This window comes from Gobio gobio, assembly GCF_949357685.1.
Source record: "Gobio gobio genome assembly, chromosome: 3".
NCBI lineage: Eukaryota > Metazoa > Chordata > Actinopteri > Cypriniformes > Gobionidae > Gobio > Gobio gobio.
This window is the reverse complement of record NC_137099.1, coordinates 3,911,918-3,934,970: the sequence shown is the minus strand read 5'-3', so window position 1 is coordinate 3,934,970 and position 23,053 is coordinate 3,911,918. Positions and strand designations below refer to the sequence as shown.

Here is a 23,053-nt window from a genome sequence, read left to right as displayed (position 1 = left end):
TCTGAAAGGCCTCCATTGGCTCAATGCACGGTTCACTCTCAAGACCCTTAAAAGACACTAAAGACGTCGTTACAAAGTCCATCTCACTACAGTGGTTCTACAATAACTTTATGGAGTGACGAGAATAGTTTTTGTGCGCAAAAAAACCCTAAATAACGACTTATATAGTGATGACGATTTCAAAACACGGCATCATGAAGCTTCGAAGCGTTATGAATCAGTGAGTCGATTCAGTAGTTTGAATCGCCAAATTTCAGCAGTTTGACACGCGATCCGAATCATGATTCGACTCACTGATTCATAACGCTTCGAAGCTTCATGATGCCGTGTTTTGAAATCGTCATCACTATATAAGTCGTTATTTAGGGTTTTTTTGCGCACAAAAACTATTCTCGTCACTTCATAAAGTTATTGTAGAACCACTGTAGTGAGATGGACTTTGTAACGCCGTCTTTAGTGTCTTTTAAGGGTCTTGAGAGTGAACCGTGCATTGAGCCAATGGAGGCCTTTCAGAGCCATCAGATTTACACTAAAATATCTTCATTTGTGTCTGAAGATGAACGGAGGTCTGACGGGTGTCGAACGACATGAGGGTAAGTCATTAATGACAGAATTTTCATCTTTGGGTGAACTAACCCCTTTAATAATAGCCCAAAGTTCAAAGATATTGCAAATGATGACAAGCAAAATGAACAGTTTTGTAACTCAATAACATCTTGGCACAAATAATGCTTGCTGATAATGAAAAGCTTACCAATTCTAAACACGAGCTTTCCTTTCATCAACGCTCTGAGCGCTGTACCGTGGTTTTATTATGTCATGGATTCTGAGCTCCTGAAGGATGTGTGGCTCGTACTCGGTGCCTTGTCTGAACTCATCCACTGTAGAGGAACAAAAGACGAAAAATTGAATAGTTCACAAAAAAATTAAAGTTCACTATATAATTTTTGTGTCGCACAGAAGGAAAAAAAAAACCTGTTTAAGATGAAACATCCCTTTAACCCTCTGGGGTTCTTCGGGTCAAAAAATTTTTTTACGACTACTTTTTTGGGTGTTCATATACCAAGTACTAATAAAGTCACCAAGTCTCGGACCATTACGATGAAGCTACGATTAAAATTTTTTTTTTTTTTAAATGCAAGATCCACTATAAACCCAAGATGGCGGCGCGAGTAGTTCGCGAGGCTCCGGGTCTCTCCAGATTCTGCAATTTTGCGGTATTTTTCCTGCTCATCTCGGGTCTGTTCGTTCAGAATAGTTGTGCCTTAACATCGTACACCCGTGGTGAGATTTTGGATATTGGTTTGCGAATTTCCGACAGTTTTATGGACAATCTTCGACTCCTTCCTGAGATCGCTAGAACACCCGAGGCTATGCACTCTGCCCGGCCGGGCGGAAGTGCTCGCAGGCGGCGCCGAGATCGTAAACAAAGGCGGGGAAGACGCGGTGGTCTGAGAGCTAAGCTAAGGCTAAAGCTAAGGCTTACCCCACATCGGCTCTCTTTACCCAGTATTTTCCTTGCCAATGTACGGTCGCTAGTGAACAAAATGGAGGAGATTCGACTCAGCATCACACACAGCAAGAAACTTTTGAACTGTAACGTCCTAATCTTCACGGAAACCTGGCTAAACGGCGGAATACCGGACACCGCTATTGAGCTAGCGGGATGCCACACGCTCCGGGCGGATAGAACATTAGATGGCTCCGGTAAGACCAGAGGTGGTGGATTGTGCATTTACATTAACAAAGCCTGGTGCACAAACTCTGTTATTGTTGGGAGTCATTGTTCAGCTAACCTGGAGTTTCTCATGGTTAAATGTAGACCGTTTTATCTGCCGCGAGAGTTCACTTCCACCATTATAACTGCAGCCTATATTCCCCCGGATGCTGATGCCAAGCTTGCTATGAAAGAACTTCATGCAGCCATCAGTAAACAACAGACTGATCACCCGGAAGCTGCTTTTATTGTTGCAGGTGACTTTAATCATTCAAACTTAAAGTCAGTGCTACCCAAGTTTCACCAGCATGTTTCCTGCCACACCAGAGGAAACAAAACCTTAGACCATGTCTACACAAACATGGCCGGAGCTTACGTTGCGACACCCCTCCCCCACCTGGGACAGTCAGACCACATCTCTTTGTTCCTCATCCCCAAATATTCACCCCTCATCAACCGTGTGAAGCCATCAGTGAAGACCATCAAGGTGTGGCCTGCGGGGGTTGATTCCACACTCCAGGAAAGGTTTCTACACACAGACTGGAGTATGTTTGCTTCTCAAGCCACCAGTGGCGCTCACACGGACATTGACTCCTACACCTCCTCAGTATTGGATCATATCAATACCACCATTGACAGTGTTACAACCCAGAAACAGATCACCACATACCCAAATCAGAAGCCATGGATGAACAGGGAAGTGCGACTCCTGCTGAAGTCACGCAATACTGCCTTCAGATCAGGAGATGCACAAGCCTACAGCGCATCCAGAGCAAACCTGAAGAGGGGCATCAAAAAGGCCAAGCACTGCTACAAGCTAAAGATAGAGGGTCACTTTTCCAACTCTGACCCTCGACGCATGTGGCAGGGCATCCAGGCCATCAGTGACTACAAACCCACCCACTCCACCCCCGCAGCCACTGATGTCAACTTCCTGAACGAGCTAAATCACTTTTACGCTCGTTTTGAAAGAGACAACAGAGAAACTGCCACCAAGCTCAAACCCTCAGCTGACCCACCAATCACACTCTCCTCCACAGATGTCTGCAAGTCACTGAGCCGGATCAGCGCGCACAAGGCTGCTGGACCAGACAACATCCCTGGTCGTGTTCTCAGGGCATGTGCGGAGCAGCTCGCTGAGGTTTTTACAGACATTTTCAACCTGTCTCTTGCCCAAGCAGCTGTACCTTCATGCTTTAAACGCACGTCCATTGTGCCAGTGCCAAAACACTCTAACCCGAGGTGCCCTAATGACTACCGCCCTGTAGCACTCACACCCATCGTCATGAAGTGCTTTGAGCGGCTGGTCCTGGAACACCTAAAAGACTCTCTACCATCCACATTGGACTCACACCAGTTTGCCTACCGCAGCAATAGGAGCACAGAGGATGCCGTTTCCATGGCACTGCACTCTGTGCTCACTCACCTGGACAATAAGAACACTTACGCACGCATGCTGTTTGTTGACTTCAGCTCAGCATTCAACACTGTCATCCCAACCAAGTTAATAGCCAAACTTGGAGACCTGGGCATCAATACCTCAATGTGCAACTGGATTTTGGACTTCCTAACTGACAGACCCCAGAACGTTCGTTCAGGATCCACCTGCTCCACATCCATCACACTCAACACTGGCGTACCACAGGGCTGTGTGCTAAGTCCGTTTCTCTACTCCCTCTTCACCGCCGACTGCAAGCCTGTGTATGGATCTAATTCTATCGTCAAGTTTGCGGACGACACAACGGTGATTGGTCTCATCAGCAACAACGATGAGACTGCCTATAGGGAGGAGATCCAGCACCTGGCCACATGGTGCACTGAAAATAACCTGCTCCTCAACACCACCAAAACGAAGGAGCTCATCGTGGACTTCAGGAAGGAGTCAAGAGGCACACACGACACCATCCACATCAATGGAATGGCTGTTGAACGTGTCTCCAGTTTCAAGTTCCTGGGGATCCACATCTCGGCGGACATGTCGTGGACGACCAACACCTCCAGCCTGGTCAAGAAGGCTCACCAGCGCCTCTTCTTCCTGAGGACACTGAGGAAGAATCAGCTCTCCTCGGCTATCCTGGTGAACTTCTATCGCTGCGCAATAGAAAGCATCCTGACCAACTGTGTGGCAGTATGGTATGGGAGCTGCTCTGTTGCGGAGCGCAAGGCACTGCAGCGGGTGGTGAAAACTGCCCAGCGCATCACAGGGACTCCACTGCCTGCCATCGAACACATCCAGAGGAAACGCTGTCTGCATCGAGCTCGCAGCATCCTCAAGGACTCCTCTCACCCAGCCCACAGACTGTTTTCTCTCCTGCCCTCCGGCAGGCGTTTCAGGATCCACCGGACCAGGACCAGCAGACTTAAGAACAGTTTTTTCCCCAGAGCTGTCTCCTTACTGAACTCAAACCCCCGCTGATCCACTCACCTCATATACTGATAACTCTCCTACCTCACATCCACCTTCACTTTGTTATTTGCACTACCGACTCTTTATTACAGTAACAACTGTTTACTTATTCATTTTGCACTACCACACCGTAACTGGATTATGCTCATTTGCACTGCCGACTGTTATTTACAGTACCTACTGTTTACATTTGTATTTTGCACCGTACTTCTAACTGTAATATGCAATCACTTCCACTGCACTTTTACACTTTTTTTCGGATAGCTTCTGTCCATAATTTATTGCACTACCTTAATCCACTGCCATATTCCTCATTTTAGCCTAACATATCATTGTATACCTCTATCTGTAAAATTCTGTTTATAGTAATAGCCATCTGTATATTATATTATATTCATAGTACATATCCACCTGTAAATTCTGTTTATAGTATTAACCATCTGTATATTATTCACTGTACATATTCACCTGTAAATTCTGTTTATAGTAATAACCATCTCTCTATTTATAGACATATTTATATATACTCAGTACATATCCATGTCCTGCACTTATGCAAACGTTGTATATCCTGCACTTGCTGCTATTGCACTTCTGGTTAGACCTAAACTGCATTTCGTTGCCTTGTACTTGTACTTGTGTAATGACAATAAAGTTGAATCTAATCTAATCTAATCTAAAAAATGTGCTATTGCGTGATAAAAATGCTCAATGTGTCCACCTGATGGCACCGATCTCATTTAAAAAATTGTTTTCATTAGGCCTAGGCTTGACTCTAAAATGAAATACAGCTTTAATAATAATTAGGGCTGTCAAAAGATTAATCGCGATTAATCGCATCAGAAATAAAAGTTTGTGTTTACATAATATATGTGTGAGTACTATGTTAATTATTATTTATATATAAATACACACACATTCATGTATATATTTAAGAAATATTTGCATGTATATATATTTATATAATCTATAATATATATAAATGTTTTATATATATAAAAAAAAATTTTTCTTAAATATATACATGCTTGTGTGTGTATTTATATATAAATAATAATTAACAGAGTACACACACATATATTATGTAAACACAAACTTTTATTTTGGATGCGATTAACCGCAATTAATCTTTTGACAGCCCTAATAATAAAACAAAGTATATATATATATATATATATATATATATATATATATATATATATATATATATATATATATATATATATATATATATATATATATATATATATATATATATATATATACATTTTGTATTATATTCAATGGGGGAAAAAATGGGTCATAATTATTGCATAAATATTAATTATAAATCATAAAATTATCTCAAAACACCAAAAAAGAAAAGAAAAAATATTATTGAACAAAAATATATTCCATTGATTTTACTCAAATCTTTTTTTATCTTAATCCTGCCCTCCGGGTCATTTTTGACCCGAAGGTCCTGAGTGTGACCCATAAATAAAGAACCCCAGAGGGTTAATATCCCAAAGTGCAAGTAGTGTAGATGTTTTGAATAATTTCTAAGTGTTAAAGCATGACCTCTATCATGTGTGTGAGGTGTTTTGAAGCACTCACATGGCACTGTGTTCCTCTGCAGCTCTGTTAGTGAAGGCATCATCTGTCCAGTTCTGGGATCCACCAGAGTGGCGTGTGAATTCTGAGTCCCCTTCCTCATCTCATAAGCTGGAGGATTGTAGACTGTGGAGAAAACAAAGACTATTGTTAAATATGGCCAAGATCTACTATGTTGCATTGAAATGTTGAAATAGCAGACATACAGCCGGAAACTCTTCTGTTCATTTCTCCGACTTCGTGTTTGAGCATCCCAGTGTCCATGTCCATCAGGAAGCGTCTGGAGGGTTCTGTCCCCTGCCTCTTCTCATTAGCTTGAGGATTGTAGACTGTGGAGGAAATAATATGGTCAGAATCTACTCGGTGCATTGTAGTTGTTGAAACCCAATAAGCAGGGGTGATTCTAGGATTCAGGGCTCAGCCCCCAGTGAGGGTTTGAAAAAAAATGGTAACACTTTAGTTTAGGGTCCAATTCTCACTATTAAAGGGGTTAGTTCACCCAAAAATGAACATTCTGTCATTAATTACTTACCCTCATGTCGTTCGACACCCGTAAGTTCATCTTCAGACACAAATGAAGATATTTTAGTTGAAATCTGATGAAATAACGACTTGTATAGTGATGACGATTTCAAAACACGGCATCATGAAGCTTCGAAGCGTTATGAATCAGTGAGTCGATTCATGATTCGGATCGCGTGTCAAACCGCCAAACTGCTGAAATCGCGTGACTTTGGCGATTCAAACTGCTAATTCGATTCACTGATTCATAACGCTTCGAAGCTTAATGAGGCCGTGTTTTGAAATCGTCATCACTATATAAGTCGTTATTTAGGGTTTTTTTGCGCACAAAAAATATTCTCGCCGATTCATAAAGTTATTGTAGAACCACTGTAGTGAGATGGACTTTGTAACGACGTCTTTAGTGTCTTTTAAGGGTCTTGAGAGTGAACCGTGCATTGAGCCAATGGAGGCCTTTCAGAGCATCAGATTTACACTAAAATATCTTCATTTGTGTCTGAAGATGAACGGAGGTCTGACGGGTGTCGAACGACATGAGGGGAAGTAATTAATGACAGAATTTTCATTTTTGGGTGAACTAACCCTTTAACTAGTAGCTTATTAGTATGCATATTAGGATATTGGCTGTTTATTATTACTTATAAAGCAACTATTAATGCCTTATTCTGCATGACCATAGTGTACATCCCTTAATCATACAATGTAGGCAGGTTTATAATCACTGAGATCCCAAATGCGAGGTAGTTAGGGTTTTTTTTGCTCCCCTGAAAAAAAGTTGATTTCCATGATCTATGTGCATTTTAAGATATTCTGAACGGCAAAAATTAGATAACAATAGCTTGAAAACCATGTCAGTGGGTAGATATGACGTTAGATATAAAGTTCGTCAGTGAAGACAGTAAACATATGTTTAACGGATATTTATGTTTTTTAATCATTTTCATAATACATGTTAATTTACTGAAGGCTACCAGGAAAGGTAACTAAATGTATTAAATTAATTCACAATATGCCCACGTTCATTACTAATATTATGCCCAATACAGGCTGAAAAACTTTTTCACTGAGAGCTACAAATGGAATTATTAAATTCACAATATGCACACATTCATTAGGGCTACTTGTAAACCCGAATAAGTTCCCAGAACTCAAAAAAATTGAGGCAATCGATTGCCTCAATTTTTTTTAAAGTTGAATAACTTTAAAGTCACAATTTTCCAGAACTTAAAAGGTTGGATTACCTGCTACTTGTACCTTTTGATAACAGTTAAATTAAAGTGCCCATTTAGCTCAACTCAAATATTTGCAGTTATATGACTTACAGTTTTCTGTTAAGGCAACTCAATTTTTTTCAGCTATTATAACAAAGTTTTGCGTTTTCACAGAACTTTAAAAAATAAGTACACAACCACACCATTTTATGTTAACAAAACTCAATTTTTATTGCTTTGCGTTGTCATTGTTTTAAGTACACGCTAGTCAAATATGTTGAGTTTGTTTCCTTAAAAACATGTGACTCAGACTTAAAATTTTGAGGCAATTGAGATCCAGCATGGTTTTAATCAGAAATGCTGGATAACTTTTAAAATAGATTTTATGTTAAGTACTTTGACCTCCTGTGAAATTTACTCACACAGAGACATCAAGAATCAGCCTATGAATCTCAACCATGGTGACACACTTTATGCCGCAATGCATTATGGGAGCCATGGATGAGTTTTGCATGATGCACCCAGAATGCATTGCGGCATGAATCATGTCACCATTGTTGAGATTCATAGGCTGATTCTTGATCTCTGAGTGTGAGTAAGTCTCGCAGGAGTTAGAAGTGCTTATGGTGTGATGTGTTAAACTGGAGAACAAAACTTATGTACACGTTTTAAAAATCGTTTAGTTTGTAGGCTACATTAAACTGATGACAATAAAAATACAATAAATAAATAAACTTTGTCTTCCACTAACACATTTCAGTTTGCCCCAATTACATTTTTTTAATAGGCTATGGTTGTAATTTATTTGTTATGATGGATTTTACTTATTTGGTTAAGCACTTTGAGATTTTATTGTATTTTAGCATGTGCTATATAAATTAAGTTTATTTTAAAATCATCTCTATTTGAAACAACAGAAATAACAGGACTTAATCATTCTCAGCATGTAATTACTTAATTCTATTAAGTTGTACTTAATTTATGTTTTTAAATTATGCTTACTTATTCACAAAAAAGTTCCATTTAATCAAAAAATATTAGTTGAAATTACTCAAAAGGAAGACCATGTTACACCAACTTGAAATATTTAAGTTAGTAGAACTTTTTCTAAAACTCTGAGTATACATTACTTAATCTATTTAATTAATATGAACGTTCGGGTTTACAGTGATGCCTAATCTGAAAAAAATGGCTTTGTTAATATTTCTTGTTTGTTAATTATATTATACATGACATTACATAGGCCTATTTCAATTCAAAATGGCGAAATTAGACAAGTTTATTCATTTGCCTGAATATTTTTGTCATGTGTTTAACATTTCTGACTTACAGAAGCAGCTGTCAAATATGAAATGTTTAGTTTAGCTTCATATCTCGCACTTGACGTCGAGTCGCGCTGCTAAAATTCGCGCTCAGCCTCAGCAGCTTCTGTGAACATAAAGCCCGCCTAACGTTACTCTGATTTGATTGGTTTTCTCATATATTTTGACATTGACGAGCGGCGACAGACCAATGAGAGCTCAGATGAACACACACACCTCTGCTTCTGACATGCTCTCTATTCAATGCCTCAGCGGATTGAAGAACATGCTGAAGCCCCCTTAAAATGGGCCTAGTGACAAACATGCCACTAAGTTTGCAAACTCACAGCCTGAAACTCTTCTGTTCATTTCGCTGACTTCCACTTTGGGCATCCCAGTGTCCATGTCTATCAGGAATCGTCTGGAAGGTTCTGTTCCCTGCCTTCGGATCTCAACTGGAACTGCTACGTGGTTTTCCTTACGTTCAGAAGCCACTTTAGCTGCTAATGAAGGTGAAAGGCAACCATTAAGATTTTTCTATAAAACACTTGGCTTGTAAAGTATTGGAAAAGAGCTTCGACATCAACAAATAATCTTTAATTCATTGTCTTGTCTTATTCTCAGATATTTGAACTTGAGACTTACAGCCTGGTCTTCTGTCCATCTTACTTTGTTGTCCTTTCAGTAGACCGGTGTTCAGGTCCATCAGGTGGTTTCTGGAAGGTTCAGTGCCTGGTTTGTACATCTCACTCAGTCTGAGCTCCTGTAGGAGGTACGGCTCGTACTCAGTGCCTTGTCTAAACTCATCCACTATTAAGGGGAGAACACAGAATAACATAGCATTAGGGATAGTTCAATCAGAAAATGACATTTCTCCAAATGCATGGTACACTCTAGAAATGCTGGGTTATTTTTTGTAAAACCAAATGCTGGGTTCAGCCTGATGGGTCATTTTATGTTTTTTTTTTTACTGTCAATACAAACGATGAACCCCCTCACATACCTACCCACCGCTGTGGGTCAGTTTAACCCAATGTTGGGTAGTCTGTGCCAAACCGGTTGAAACTAGATACATTGTTCTGAGAGAAAACGGGAGGAATTCCTGAATAAAATCAAGGTTTGTATTACATTGTATTCCTATAAAATTTTTACTGTATAATGCTGCGTTCACACCAAACGCGAATAGAGCGTCAACATCGCGTCTACCGCGTCTAGTTTGACGCCTGAACATTTTGAATCCATTCGCACGTGTGAATTGTGAATTGGATGCGTGTATAAATTGAGCGTTTGAAGCGAAATAGACGCGCGCTCCAGGAGAAATATGTCATCAAACATCACTCTGCTTCTTTTCATTTTCATTAAAAATATATATTAAACATTAATAGCCACACAAATGTGGTCCAGGCAACTCATACAATATCTTCACTGCATGTGTATTTAAATATCCTTAAAAAATAAAGTTATGAAACTTCTCTTTGCCTTCCGTCAAAACGATTTGGCAGACAACAAATTATAGATTCATGACACGAAAGATCGGCCGTTAGATCCACACAAGACGAACCACTACAGGACATCAGAGCAGCGGCAGACGGCAGAAGGACTGGCCGAGGAAAGGCTGCTCTCGCCGGGGTTATGAGCAGTGATTGCCCGGTGATCGCCTGGAGCTCACAACTCCACAAACACAAGATTATTTTTTTAAATAGGCGCTCTCTTTATAAATAAACCACAGATTTGAGCTTTAAACAACTACATTCTCACCTGAAAAAGTCTTAAAACTACATTTCGTGACACAATAGTAGTATTTTTAAATTATGCTGGGTTTCTCATCACGGCACTTTACCATGTGACCGCAGCGAGCAGGCTCCTGATTGGTTAACGCGCCTTGAATTGACGCCAAAGTAAAAAAAATTCAACTTGGGTGTAAGACGCGAATTCGCTTCAAACGCGTGAATGCACAAAAAGCACCACTCGCGCGTAACGCTTGTATCGCGCAAGACGCTCAATTTGGACGCGCGAATAAGGTGGAATTGCATCTATCGCGCCGCAGGACCTCCAGATGCGCGTCAACACGCCTTTCCATTGACTTAACATTGAAATCACTCGCTCCAGACGCTCTATTCGCATTTGGTGTGAACGCAGCATTTAGAGGAAAATCTATGTAGTCTCACATTTTGCCTTTTTTTTTTTTACATGTTTAACAGCTAACGTTTGCTTGGAACGCTAGCCTTTTACAAACACATCATACACAGGATCTACACTCAAAACGAACTACGAGCCAGCGGCCCACCATGGAAGATTCACAGCCGCCTAATGAATGTCGTGAACAAAGTTGGTATGCGCTCCATGACTACAACAGGAGCACTATTGATCTAGTGCGCTAGTGTCTCGGCTACACTATATTATGAAAATTTTTGTGACGCCTGCCTTTACATGCACATGAACTTTAATGCCATCCCATTCTTAATCCATAGGGTTTAATATGGAGTCGGCCCACCCTTTACAGCTCTAACAGCTTCAGCTCTTCTGGCTTTCCTCAAGGTTTAGGAGTGTGTTTATGGGGATTCTTCTAGAAGCGCATTTGTGATGTTGGACAAGAAGGCCTGGCTCTCAGTCTCCGCTCTAATTCATCCCAATCCCAAACTCGCTCATCCATGTCTTTATGGGCCGACGCTTTGTGCACTGGTCAGTCATGTTGGGACAGGAAGGGGCCGACCCCAAACTGTTCCCACAAAGTTGGGAGCATGAAATTGTCCAAAATGTCTTGGTGAAGCATTAAGAGTTCCTTTCACTGGAACTAAGGGGCCAACCCCTGAAAAACAACCCCACACCATAACCTCCACCAAACTTTACACTTGGCACAAAGCAGTCATGCAAATCCCGTTCTCCTGGCAACCGCCAAACCCAGACTCGTCCATGGGATTGCCAGACACAGTCCAGTGGCGGCGCACTTTACCCCACTGCATCCCACGCTTTGCATTGCACTTGGTGATATAAGGCTTGGATGAGCGGCTCTGCTATGGAAACCCATTCCATGAAGCTCTACACACTGTTCTTGAGCTCATCTGAAGGCCACAGAAGTTTGGAGGTCTGGAGCTCTTGGCGACTTCTGTGACCCTCAGCATGCGCTGACCCCGCTCTGTGATTTCCCTTCGTGGTTGAGTTGCTGTTGTTCCCAATCGCTTCCACTTTGTTATAACACCACTAACAGTTGAGCGTGGAATATTTAGTAGTGAGAATATTTAGTCTGCATGCCTAAGTGCTTGATTTTATACACCTGTTGCCATGGAAGTGAATTCAATGATTTGGAGGGGTGTCCCAATACTTTTGGCAACTGGTAAAAGATAGATGGCACAAGGTAAAGCTGTTTTTGATGTAACTTTTCCATAAATGTATATATAAGATTGTCATTTAATGAACTGGAACAGCCTGCTGATACCAGTTTTCTTCCCACAGATTTCCATTGGCTGCTGCTCTTGCTGCCTCTGTCACGTCCTAAAACATTTACTAAATGAGTGTTTTATGATTGTAAAATACTGTCATTAAATGTGTACGTATATGAGCTGTTCCTGTCCTATAAAAGAGTTTAGAGTGCATTTGTATTATTTAAAATAAAAAAACCTTCAATATCAAATTGACTGACCAAACGGCCAAAAAACAATCCAGAAAATGGGTTAATGTATACAACCCAACAATCTGGGTAAAAATAACCAAACCCAGCATGTGTTCTTTCCAATATTCACCCAGCGCTGGGTTGCCGAAAAACCCAGATATGATTATTTTTAACCCAGCATTTTTTAGAGTGTAAGAAATTATGACAGAATTAAGTTTTTTGAGGAAGGTTGTGTAGATGTTTTGAATAATATCTAGGTCTTAAAACATGACTGCTATCATGGGTGTTTTGAAGCACTCACATGGCACTGTGTTCCTCTGCAGCTCTGTTAGTGAAGGCATCATCTGTCCAGTTCTGGGATCCACCAGAGTGGCGTGTGAATTCTGAGTCCCCTTCCTCATCTCATAAGCTGGAGGATTGTAGACTGTGGAGAAAACAAAGACTATTGTTAAATATGGCCAAAATCCACTATGTTGCATTGAAATGTTAAAATAGCAGACATACAGCCTGAAACTCTTCTGTTCATTTCTCCGACTTCGTGTTTGAGCATCCCAGTGTCCATGTCCATCAGGAAGCGTCTGGAGGGTTCTGTCCCCTGCCTCTTCTCATTAGCTTGAGGATTGTAGACTGTGGAGGAAATAATATGGTCAGAATCTACTCGGTGCATTATAGTTGTTGAAACCCACTAAGTTTGCAAACTCACAGCCTGAAACTCTTCTGTTCATTTCGCTGACTTCCGCTTTGGGCATCCCAGTGTCCATGTCTATCAGGAATCGTCTGGAAGGTTCTGTTCCCTGCCTTCGGATCTCAACTGGAACTGCTACGTGGTTTTCCTTACGTTCAGAAGAGTCTTGGCTTGGTATGTTTTCATGCTCAGTGCCAGAAACCACTTCCCATTTAGCTGCTAATGAAGGTGAAAGAAAACATGAGTCCAGACTGGCAACATTTTCTTTTGAAAAGAGCAGTTTAGACTCTGGCTTTGTGTGGTTTATGTCAGTTAGTACTGGTTTGTTCACTGACAAATATTTATGCCATGCTTTGATCAAAAATCATCATCTGTGACCAAACTGATCATGCTCAGCTGCCGTACCAGCCTTTAACCCTCTGGGGCTCTTCGGTCATTTCTGACCCGAATTAAAAAATAAACTAAAATGTCAAAAATCGTAGCTTCATCGGAATGGTCCAAAACTTGGTGACTTTATTGGTACTTGGTATATGAACACCCCAAAAAATTGGGGACAGGATTTGAAAAGTATGGTCGTAAAAAATAGTCACACTCAGGACCTTCGGGTCAAAAATGACCCCCATAGGAAATGACTGGGAAATTAGTTTTTTGTGCATACAATCTACAAATCAGCCAGGATGCAGAAAAAAAGGACTTAACAGTGAAGGGGTGAATCTCTAAAACATCAAGAGTGCAAAACTGACAAAAAAACTCACACACACACACACACAAAAACACAATTAGCTTTTGGAATGGCACTCGTTAATTTGTGTGTGCGTGTGTTTTTGTGTGTATAAGTGTGTGTGTGTGAGTTTTTTTGTCTGTTTTGAACTCTTGATGTTTTAGAGATTCACCCCTTCACTGTTGAGTCCTTTTTTTCTGCATCCTGGCTGACTTGTAGATTGTATGCACAAAAAAACTAATTTCCCATTCATTTCCTATGGGGGTCATTTTTGACCCGAAGGTCCTGAGTGTGACTATTTTTTTTTACAACCACTTAGACTTTTCAAATCCTTTTCATGTTTCGGACCATTCCGATGAAGCTATGATTTTTAAAAAAAATTTATAAAACGCGAGATCCACTATAGTGGTAAAAATGTGCTATTGCGTGATAAAAATGCTCAATGTGTCCACCGGATGGCACCGATCTCATTTAAAAAATTGCTTTCATGAGGCCTAGGCTTGACTCTAAAATGAAATACAGCTTTAATTAAAAAAGAAAAAAAATTATATATATATATATATATATATATATATATATATATATATATATATATATATATATATATATATATATATATATATATATATATATATATATATATATATATATTTATATATATATATAATTTTATTATATTCAATGGGAAAAAATTATTGCATAAATATTAATTATAAATCATAAAATGATCTCAAAACACCAAAAAAGAAAAGAAAAATATTATTGAACAAAAATATATTTCATTGATTTTTACTCAAATCTTTTTTATCTTAATCCCGCCCTCTGGCCCTGAGTGTGACCCGTAAATGAAGAACCCCAGGCCCAGAGGGTTAAGTAATGTCAACCTTTTCTACATTCAATAGTCCAATCAACCTATAAAATTGAAGTTGTTGGTTGACCATTATAGCGATGGTGTGCACCAGCAAAATGCATGTCTTTTCAGAAAGTGAGACTTACAGCCCGCTACTCTCCTGTCCATCTCATTCCTGTGTTCTTTGAGGAGACCAGTGTTCAGGTCCATTAGGATGTTTCTGGAAGGTTCAGTGCCTTGCCTGTACACTTCAACAGGGATCGCTCTCTGCTCGTGTCTTTCGCTCTGAGCGCTGTACTGTGGTTTCATCATGTGATGCATTCTGAGATCCTGCAGGATGTGCAACTGGTGTTCAGTGCCTTGTCTGAACTCATCCACTGTTGAAGAAATACCACAGCAAAGTCATCAATGTGCGTTGAAAATATCCCATATGAAAAAAAAAAATCACAATGAGATCTCTTTTATATCTCAGACAGTTGAAGAGTTTCCCATTTGAGATTAAAGGGGTGATGAATTGAGAAATCAACTTTCCCTTGTGCCTTTGATATATAAAAGTTAATCGTGATATAAGAATATCCTGTAAGTTTCAGAGCTGAAAACGTCCTTGTTAGTCAAAGAAAAGCTTTTATTGACACCAGACCCAGAAAACGAGAGATCTCAGAATATGTCGACCATTGACGCCATCGAATGCAGAAGCGCCGACTCGTGGAGCTAAACGGATCGAGCAATAATGAACATGACGGTTCCAGCTCCCGTGTATAAGACATTGCGCATTTGTTCGCTCCACCGCGGAATCGACTGTAAACAAGACACAAGTGGAGACTGGATTTGCAGACATATTGAGATTAAAAGGGCTCGCAAAGCCCAACGTCCCGTGGCTCTGTGTTTTTCAGACGGGCTACCAAAATGTAAATCTTAAATAGTGAAATAACATTCCTTTCTTGTGTGCGTGTGTGTGTGTGTGTGTGTACGGTTCGCAGTTATATTCACTGATTGGACGGGCCAAGTAATAAAAAAATAACATTCCAATCAAATGGCGGGTGGATGAGAGATGAATCTTTGTGTTTGTTTGATAAAGACATTTTGCAAGTCCTGGGAACGTTTCCCCAGACGCTTTCAAAACAATTCCCACATGTACTGAGGGAGCTGAAGCTCATTAAATATGCAAATCTTATCCAATCCTAGCCGTGGGCGTTTACTTCCAAGTCTTCAGTGAAACCGAGAGTTTCTTTTGAGAGCCTCAAAACCAAGGCAGAAAATAGCCTATTACTTATTCATTATGATGTTTCTGAATGTAAAAACCACGCAAACGTCATAAGTTGACCTCAGACAACAGTATAACAAATTTTAAAAAGCCAGTTCATGACCCCTTTAAATGAGAGTAATTGGAGACTTTTTATTAAAGCTGCAGTCCGTAAGTTTTGCCTTTTTGTTGCCATCTCTGTTTGAAACCTGCAATTGCAGTGATTTGTAAAATTATCATCTTTACGTGGGTTGTGCGTCGGCACGGCTCAGTGCGGATGAATCTGATGTTTTGTTTTGAGGAGTGTGTGTGGCTGTTGGTCACCGCACCGGTGTGGATACTGTACTTCAGAATCACAGATTTTACGTCTCGGAAGTGTGACCAAAATAAGAATTTTCCCCGTAAAATATAAGTGAGTAAAATGTCTGCCACTGAAGTCTGCCAACATGCTTCCATTGTTCTGACCAACTGAGAAAAAAAGCATTAAAATAAATCGTGCTACGGTGATTAAATCTAGCGATCGCTTATAGCTCTTATCACATAAAACCACGCAAAACCATGCACATTATCATTGTTGTTCTCAAATTGTTAATGTTAACAACATCAGCATTGCGTGACTATGTGTATTCAGTGTGTATTAGTGTTAGATTTCAATTTCTGTACAGTCTAATCTTCTGCTTTTGTCTACAGGTGTTGTCACAGATTATGTCGTTTGGACCTTTCTGGATTACAATCCGCCATCAAAATGATATATTTAATTATTCCAGTGAGAAAATGCTATAAATGATCCGCCACCTGCAGCATCCTAACATGTGATAGACTCCTTCTTTATGTGTACAGACGCGACGTAATGACGCAAAGACATGCTCGCATTTCCCACGGAAATCCACCAGTACCACTCAAATTATAACAAGCTTACCGTCTTAAAACATATATCATGTGTGTGAGGTGTTTTGAAGCACTCACATGGCACTGTGTTCCTCTGCAGCTCTGTTAGTGAAGGCATCATCTGTCCAGTTCTGGGATCCACCAGAGTGGCGTGTGAATTCTGAGTCCCCTTCCTCATCTCATTAGCTGGAGGATTGTAGACTGTGGAGAAAACAAAGACTATTGTTAATAAATATGGCCAAAATCCACTATGTTGCATTGAAATGTTAAAATAGCAGACATACAGCCGGAAACTCTTCTGTTCATTTCTCCGACTTCCTCCTTGAGCATCCCAGTGTTGAGATCCATCAGGAAGCGTCTGGAAGGTTCTGTTCCCTGCCTGATGAACTCAACAGGAACTGGTATTTGCTTCCTGGGTTTCACGCCAGTGTTCATGTCCTTCAGAACTGAGTTGTCCCCGTGTTTGTCTTGGACCATTTGTGGCCCAATTTGTTTCAGTCTACCATTTGGGAATCGATGAAGTGGTCTTGCATGGAGACCTGCACACACATCATTAACATCAAACCTTATAAAACACTTGGGGCCGGATTTACTAAACAGGGCAAATTAGCGTGAACACTGCACATTGCTTAACTAGCCTATTTCTTTTCGTTTCGAATTGTTTCATTTAAAAGTGGACCAAGAGTTGCAAATAAATAAAAAAAGTATGGCTTATTTCTGCGTTGAGGGCAAAATCCACTCATGAACCGCTCAGGCTCACCCGCTCAAATCCCGATCCGACATGAAATTGCTCTGTACTGCAGGCTACTATACTTGTTGTAGCCATTAAAACAAAGGTATTTAGTTTCATATTTATGTTTAAATATTATGTTATTTTTTTATTTAATATATGTTGATTATGAAAAGTGAACAGCATGAGTAAGATAGGACACGTCATAAGATGCGCAATGTCTGAAGACCTGGAGTAAGTTTTGTTTTGTGGAAAGCCTTTCTTTAAACTGAATTTAATTTGGTATAAATTGTATCTTAATTTTTTTAATCAATGTTACATCAACCAATTGCCTGGATTTAATAAATAATAAGCAAATATGGCAGACAATATATGGAGGCGCTGGCGCTGCGTGTGAACTGGAGCGCGTCTCATAAATTAATCGAAACTCAGTTTAGGCTACTTGCCTCACAGACATGAGAAACGTGTCAATAGAAAGCTTGAAATGTCTTTTAATCAAAACCATTACATTAAAACGAAAAGAAATAGGCCATTGTCTGATTTTGTAATCTGTATGAAATATGCATTTCTCTCTTGGCGCGTTCACTATCGCGGAGATGGCGAGTCAGCATCTTCAACTTCATCTTTGCAGCTGACACTGACACAGAAAACACTAGTTTATTAATAAACAATTAAAATGTCTCCTTGCTGTTTTTGACACATTCATAATCAAAACTTTTGCCGGTGCTTGTGGCAAGCTTTATGCGTACAGAATAGGCTCATTTATTACTTAAACGCTCATTAGGTGGTTTAGAATTCTCTCCAGTATATATATATATATATATATATATATATATATATATATATATATATATATATATATATATATATATATATATATATATATATATATATATATATATATATATATATATATATTTAATTAAATTAAATTAACTGTAATTAAAAAAGTGCTTAGTTGACTAATGGCTTAAATGATCAACTACTAGTCTAGTAGAAAAAACTTAAGTCGGGGGCAGCCTTACTTATTTTGCATAATAGGTCAGTATTATTAAATTGCAGACAGAGATTTTGGATAGTTGGCTTCTATAATTGTTGCAGAGTGGGTGCGGTAGGGTGTCTAACCTCATATTCTTTCATAGGGCCCAAAATTGCTAGCGGTGCCCCTGGCTGCTGAGTTTGGGTTTATTAATGAGACGCGCTCCAGTTCATGTGCAATGAAAGTGATCGCTCCCGCGACTTCATGCCATGATATTTGTCTGCTATAGTCTATTTGCTTCTTATTTATTAAATCCAGGCAATTGGCTGACGAAACCTTGATTCAAATTAAGATATTATTCATACAAAACAAAATTCACTTTAAAGAAAGGCTTTCTACAAAACAAAACTTAATATTAAAGAAAATATAACCACCAAAATCATTTCTGACCCACTCGCATCTTTGCACTTTAATTTAAAAATAACATTATATCATATATTATTATAAACATTGTTTAGTGGCTACAACAAGTATAGTAGGCTACAGTACAGACAAATGTCATGTCTGAGCGGGATTTGAGCGAACATCATTTCACTGGTGAGCGGTTCATGAGCGCGCGCCTGCATAGAGCGGATTATTGAGCTGAGCGTCACACCAGTCCGCTTCGCTCATTACAGGCTCGTTCTCGTCAGAACGCCCACGTATTAAAAAATGGTCGGGTTTAAATCGGGCTCGGGCTCATACAGTTAATGTGTCGGGCCGGGCTCGGACATAACGTGCATGGGCTCAGTTTTTTGAGCCCGATCTAAGCTCTAGTCTCACCTCAGTTGTGGTTTTGAGGGTGGAGGAGAGCGCTGGTTATTCACTCCTCCCACCAACATTTCCTGCCGGACCTGAGACTCGAACCCGCAACTTTGACGCTCTAACCATTAGGCCACGACTGCCCCCAATAATGACCATAACGTCAGTTTTAAAACATGCTTTTTTTCAGTAAACTGACAAGACCAAACCTTAGTAAATCACCATGGCTTGATTAATTCATTTAAATACTCTCCTCCCATAAATACTACGTCTGAAAGGGAAACTCCTACAAATGCATACTATGCAATAATATAAGCAACAAAAATAACCCTGTCCACGCCTTTTCAGAGCTAATTCTTCACTGCGTGTCTTTATCAAATCCAGACAGTAGTTTTTAGCGCCAAAAGAGGGTCACCTTAAGGGCCAATCCTATTTCTAGGCCTTCCCTTTGTGTCTCGATTCTCTTTTGGCTGGAGTGGTAGGGGTAAGGGGAAGGGCCAGATAGCCCTTCAAACGAAGATCTTTCAGGACCACACTTCGAACGAAGGGGTATGAGGAGTTTCCCTCCACTGACTACCGTGCTGCTAGAATGTGTGAATCACCGCCCCCGGTGGCCGGTCCCAGTATAGCTCCTAAACCCCGCCTCTCCATGTATTAGAATAGCTGCGAGAGACACTAAACAATTGACCTATCGGTAAGCCCCTCCCCTCGAACGCAGATGAGCCAATAGCAGTTGAGTATCAGTCGCGCTGGGACCGGAACTCGGACATCTTTAGGTTTCAGCGCCATAGAGATGCATTGGAAAATCCGAAGCTCTCATCGGTTTGAGTCGAATCATGATTCGGATCGCGTGTCAAACTGCTGAAATTTGGCGATTCAAACCGCTGATTCGACTCACTGATTCATAACGCTTCGAAGCTTCATGATGCCGTGTTTTGAAATCGTCATCACTATGTAAGTCGTTATTTAGGGTTTTTTTGCGCACAAAAACTATTGTCGCCGATTCATAAAGTTATTTTAGAACCACTGTAGTGAGATGGACTTTGTAACGACGTCTTTAGTGTCTTTTAAGGGTCTTGAGAGTGAACCGTGCCATTGAGCCAATGGAGGCCTTTCAGAGCCATCAGATTTACACTAAAATATCTTCATTTGTGTCTGAAGATGAACGGAGGTCTGACGGGTGTCGAACGACATGAGGGTGAGTAATTAATGACAGAATTTTCATTTTTGGGTGAACTAACCCTTTAAGTCCAAATACAGTGCAAAACTCTGTTGGGAGTGAGATTTCTGTTAGATATAGCCTACGCAATTGCTCAGGGCCATGCAGAGAGTTCTTCAGGGGCAGGGGCTCAAATGTAAAAAAGGGGCAATAATATATATATATATGCTCATCAAGCCTGCATTTATTTAATCAAAAATACAGGAAAAAGAGTATCCTAATATTGTGAAATATTACATTATGTTCTTTTTAACTTTTTATTAATCATAGAATATTGAAAAGAGTATCACAGTTTCCATCATTGACATTAAGTCCTCATATTAGAATGATTTCTGAATGATCATGTGACACTGAAGAGTGGAGTAATGATGCTGAAAATCCAGCTTTGATCACAGGAATAAATTACATTTTAAATTATTTTAAAATAGAAAACCATTATTTTAGTAATATTTCACAATATTGCTGTTTTTTATCAAATAAATGCAGGCTTGATGAACATAAGAGACTTATAATGCTGCATAATATTCAAAAATGGTAAGTTAATATAATAAAGTCCTTTCACGTAACCATTTCGCCAGCCTACACTTGGTGGCACTTGGGTTTTGTTAACTTTGATAGTTTCATGAAATAGTAAACGGTGTATCAATATACATAAATACAAGTGAATTTAACACTACTTACCATTAATGCGACTTTTGCTGCTTCGTTTTGGTGCAGGGATTGGTTTGTTGTCAGTTAAAATTTATTTAGTTAGTGATGCAATTTAAAAAATGACACAAACCACAGGAAATCGTTCCACAAACGTTAGTTCGTCTGTCCATGTAATTTTCAACCGATTTATGAATAAGAATAACAGAAAGTTGGTGTAGGGGAAGGCGAAGGGGTATAAAATAGAATTGGGATTGGGCCAAAGAATGCACAGCAGTTTTGGTACTCTAAAGGGATATTGATCAGGATTAATTTATTAACCATGCCACATGACCCTCATATAATCTCAATTAGGTTATGAAAGCTATTGAAGAAAAAAGCCACATCACTTAATAGCCTTCACAAACCATAAAAACTGATTTATGACTGGTCTCTATCTCAATTGTTGAATAGGACATCACATATTTTATCAAGCTGATACAATGTGCAATGTGCCGTGTGGTTATACCTTAACAAAAGGTTAAAGTTCAGACGTATCTGAACCTTGAACTAAAGACTACTTTTAGCCTACTTTTATGTATGGTTTTACAGAAACTTTCCAGAATTTTTGGAAACTTTGTTTTGTTGTTTCAATTTCAAGATTTTTTCAAGACAAAATTTCCACACACAAAAAAAAAAGTTTCTGGAAATTTACCGAAAATGTTCAGCCCCTTTGCAACCCTACTTTTACTACAGTCAAATTATGATAAATCTGAAGAAGCCAGAGAGAAATTAAGCAAAATAACAGAAATATTCTGAAACCTCAAGTGTTTGAAAGTGATATTAATTTATTTTACAGTAGTAACAAAAACTATTATTTAGGGCTGTCAAAAGATTAATCGCGATTAATCGCATCCAAAATAAAAGTTTGTGTTTACATAATATATGTGTGTGTACTCTGTTAATTATTATTTATATATAAATACACACACAAGCATGTTATGTTTAAGAAAAAAATATAATTTTTTATATATAAAACATTTACATTTATATATATTATAGATTATATAAATGTATATACAGTATATACATGCAAATATTTCTTAAGTTTATACATGAATGTGTGTTTATTTATATATAAATAATAATTAACAGAGTACACACACATATATTATGTAAACACAAACTTTTATTTTGGATGCGATTAATCGCGATTAATCTTTTGACAGCCCTACTATTATTATTTTGGCAAAAACTGATGACCATGGTATGATTTCATAATATGAGATTTCCCATAGACCCTCTTTTCCCTTTTCAGAATCGCCTTTAGAAATCAAAATATATATAAAAAAGAATTATAATGCTAATAAATAAGATGTAGAAAAAGCTCACCAGCCACAGCCAACAGGAGCAGCAAGAACCTGAACATCCTGTAAAACAAATATGGAAAAACTATTTAATAAGTATTTCGGCTTGCCAAACACCATCATTTCTTACAAACGATTAGCTTTCACAGGCTACTGTAAATGATAACACAGTAACATCACGTTAAATGCTACCTGTGAGCCTTTCAGTTCTGAGGAAAATAGATCAATAGATCCTTCAGCGCTGTAAGAGTGGTTTATCCTCTGTTTGACTCACCTCACACAACAAGGATCGTATGCACTCTGGAGTCGCCTTTAATAAGCCGGAGACTCGGATAATGCCTGGTTCAGAGGTTGACATGAACCTGTAATACTCCCTCTTTTTATCTTTTCATCTGCCTTTGTCTCTTAGACAGCGATAAAACATCCGCTCTTTGATCCCAGACATTCTGACACGACCCAGTTCAACTGATATTAGTGTCGGTACATTCATGACCCGAATCGCTTTATTGCTTGAGATGTTCACGCTTTACTGATATCACTGATATTCTCAGTTGTTTCTCTTACAGAACAATACACTAATAG

At 39.2% G+C, this 23,053-nt stretch overlaps 1 protein-coding gene across 1 annotated transcript; it reads right to left on the bottom strand.

The window, feature by feature from the left end:
- Positions 1-759: 759 nt before the first annotated feature.
- Positions 760-22,533, bottom strand: LOC307123403 (uncharacterized protein; the record flags this gene model as incomplete). The annotated part of the gene is made up of 11 exons (XM_079811931.1): positions 760-881; positions 5,721-5,843; positions 5,924-6,046; positions 9,099-9,254; positions 9,397-9,561; positions 12,663-12,785; positions 12,866-12,988; positions 13,065-13,265; positions 14,764-14,994; positions 17,033-17,287; positions 22,497-22,533. 11 exons carry the CDS (start codon positions 22,531-22,533, stop codon positions 760-762), a joined length of 1,659 nt encoding a protein of 552 aa, XP_079668057.1.
- Positions 22,534-23,053: the final 520 nt, after the last annotated feature.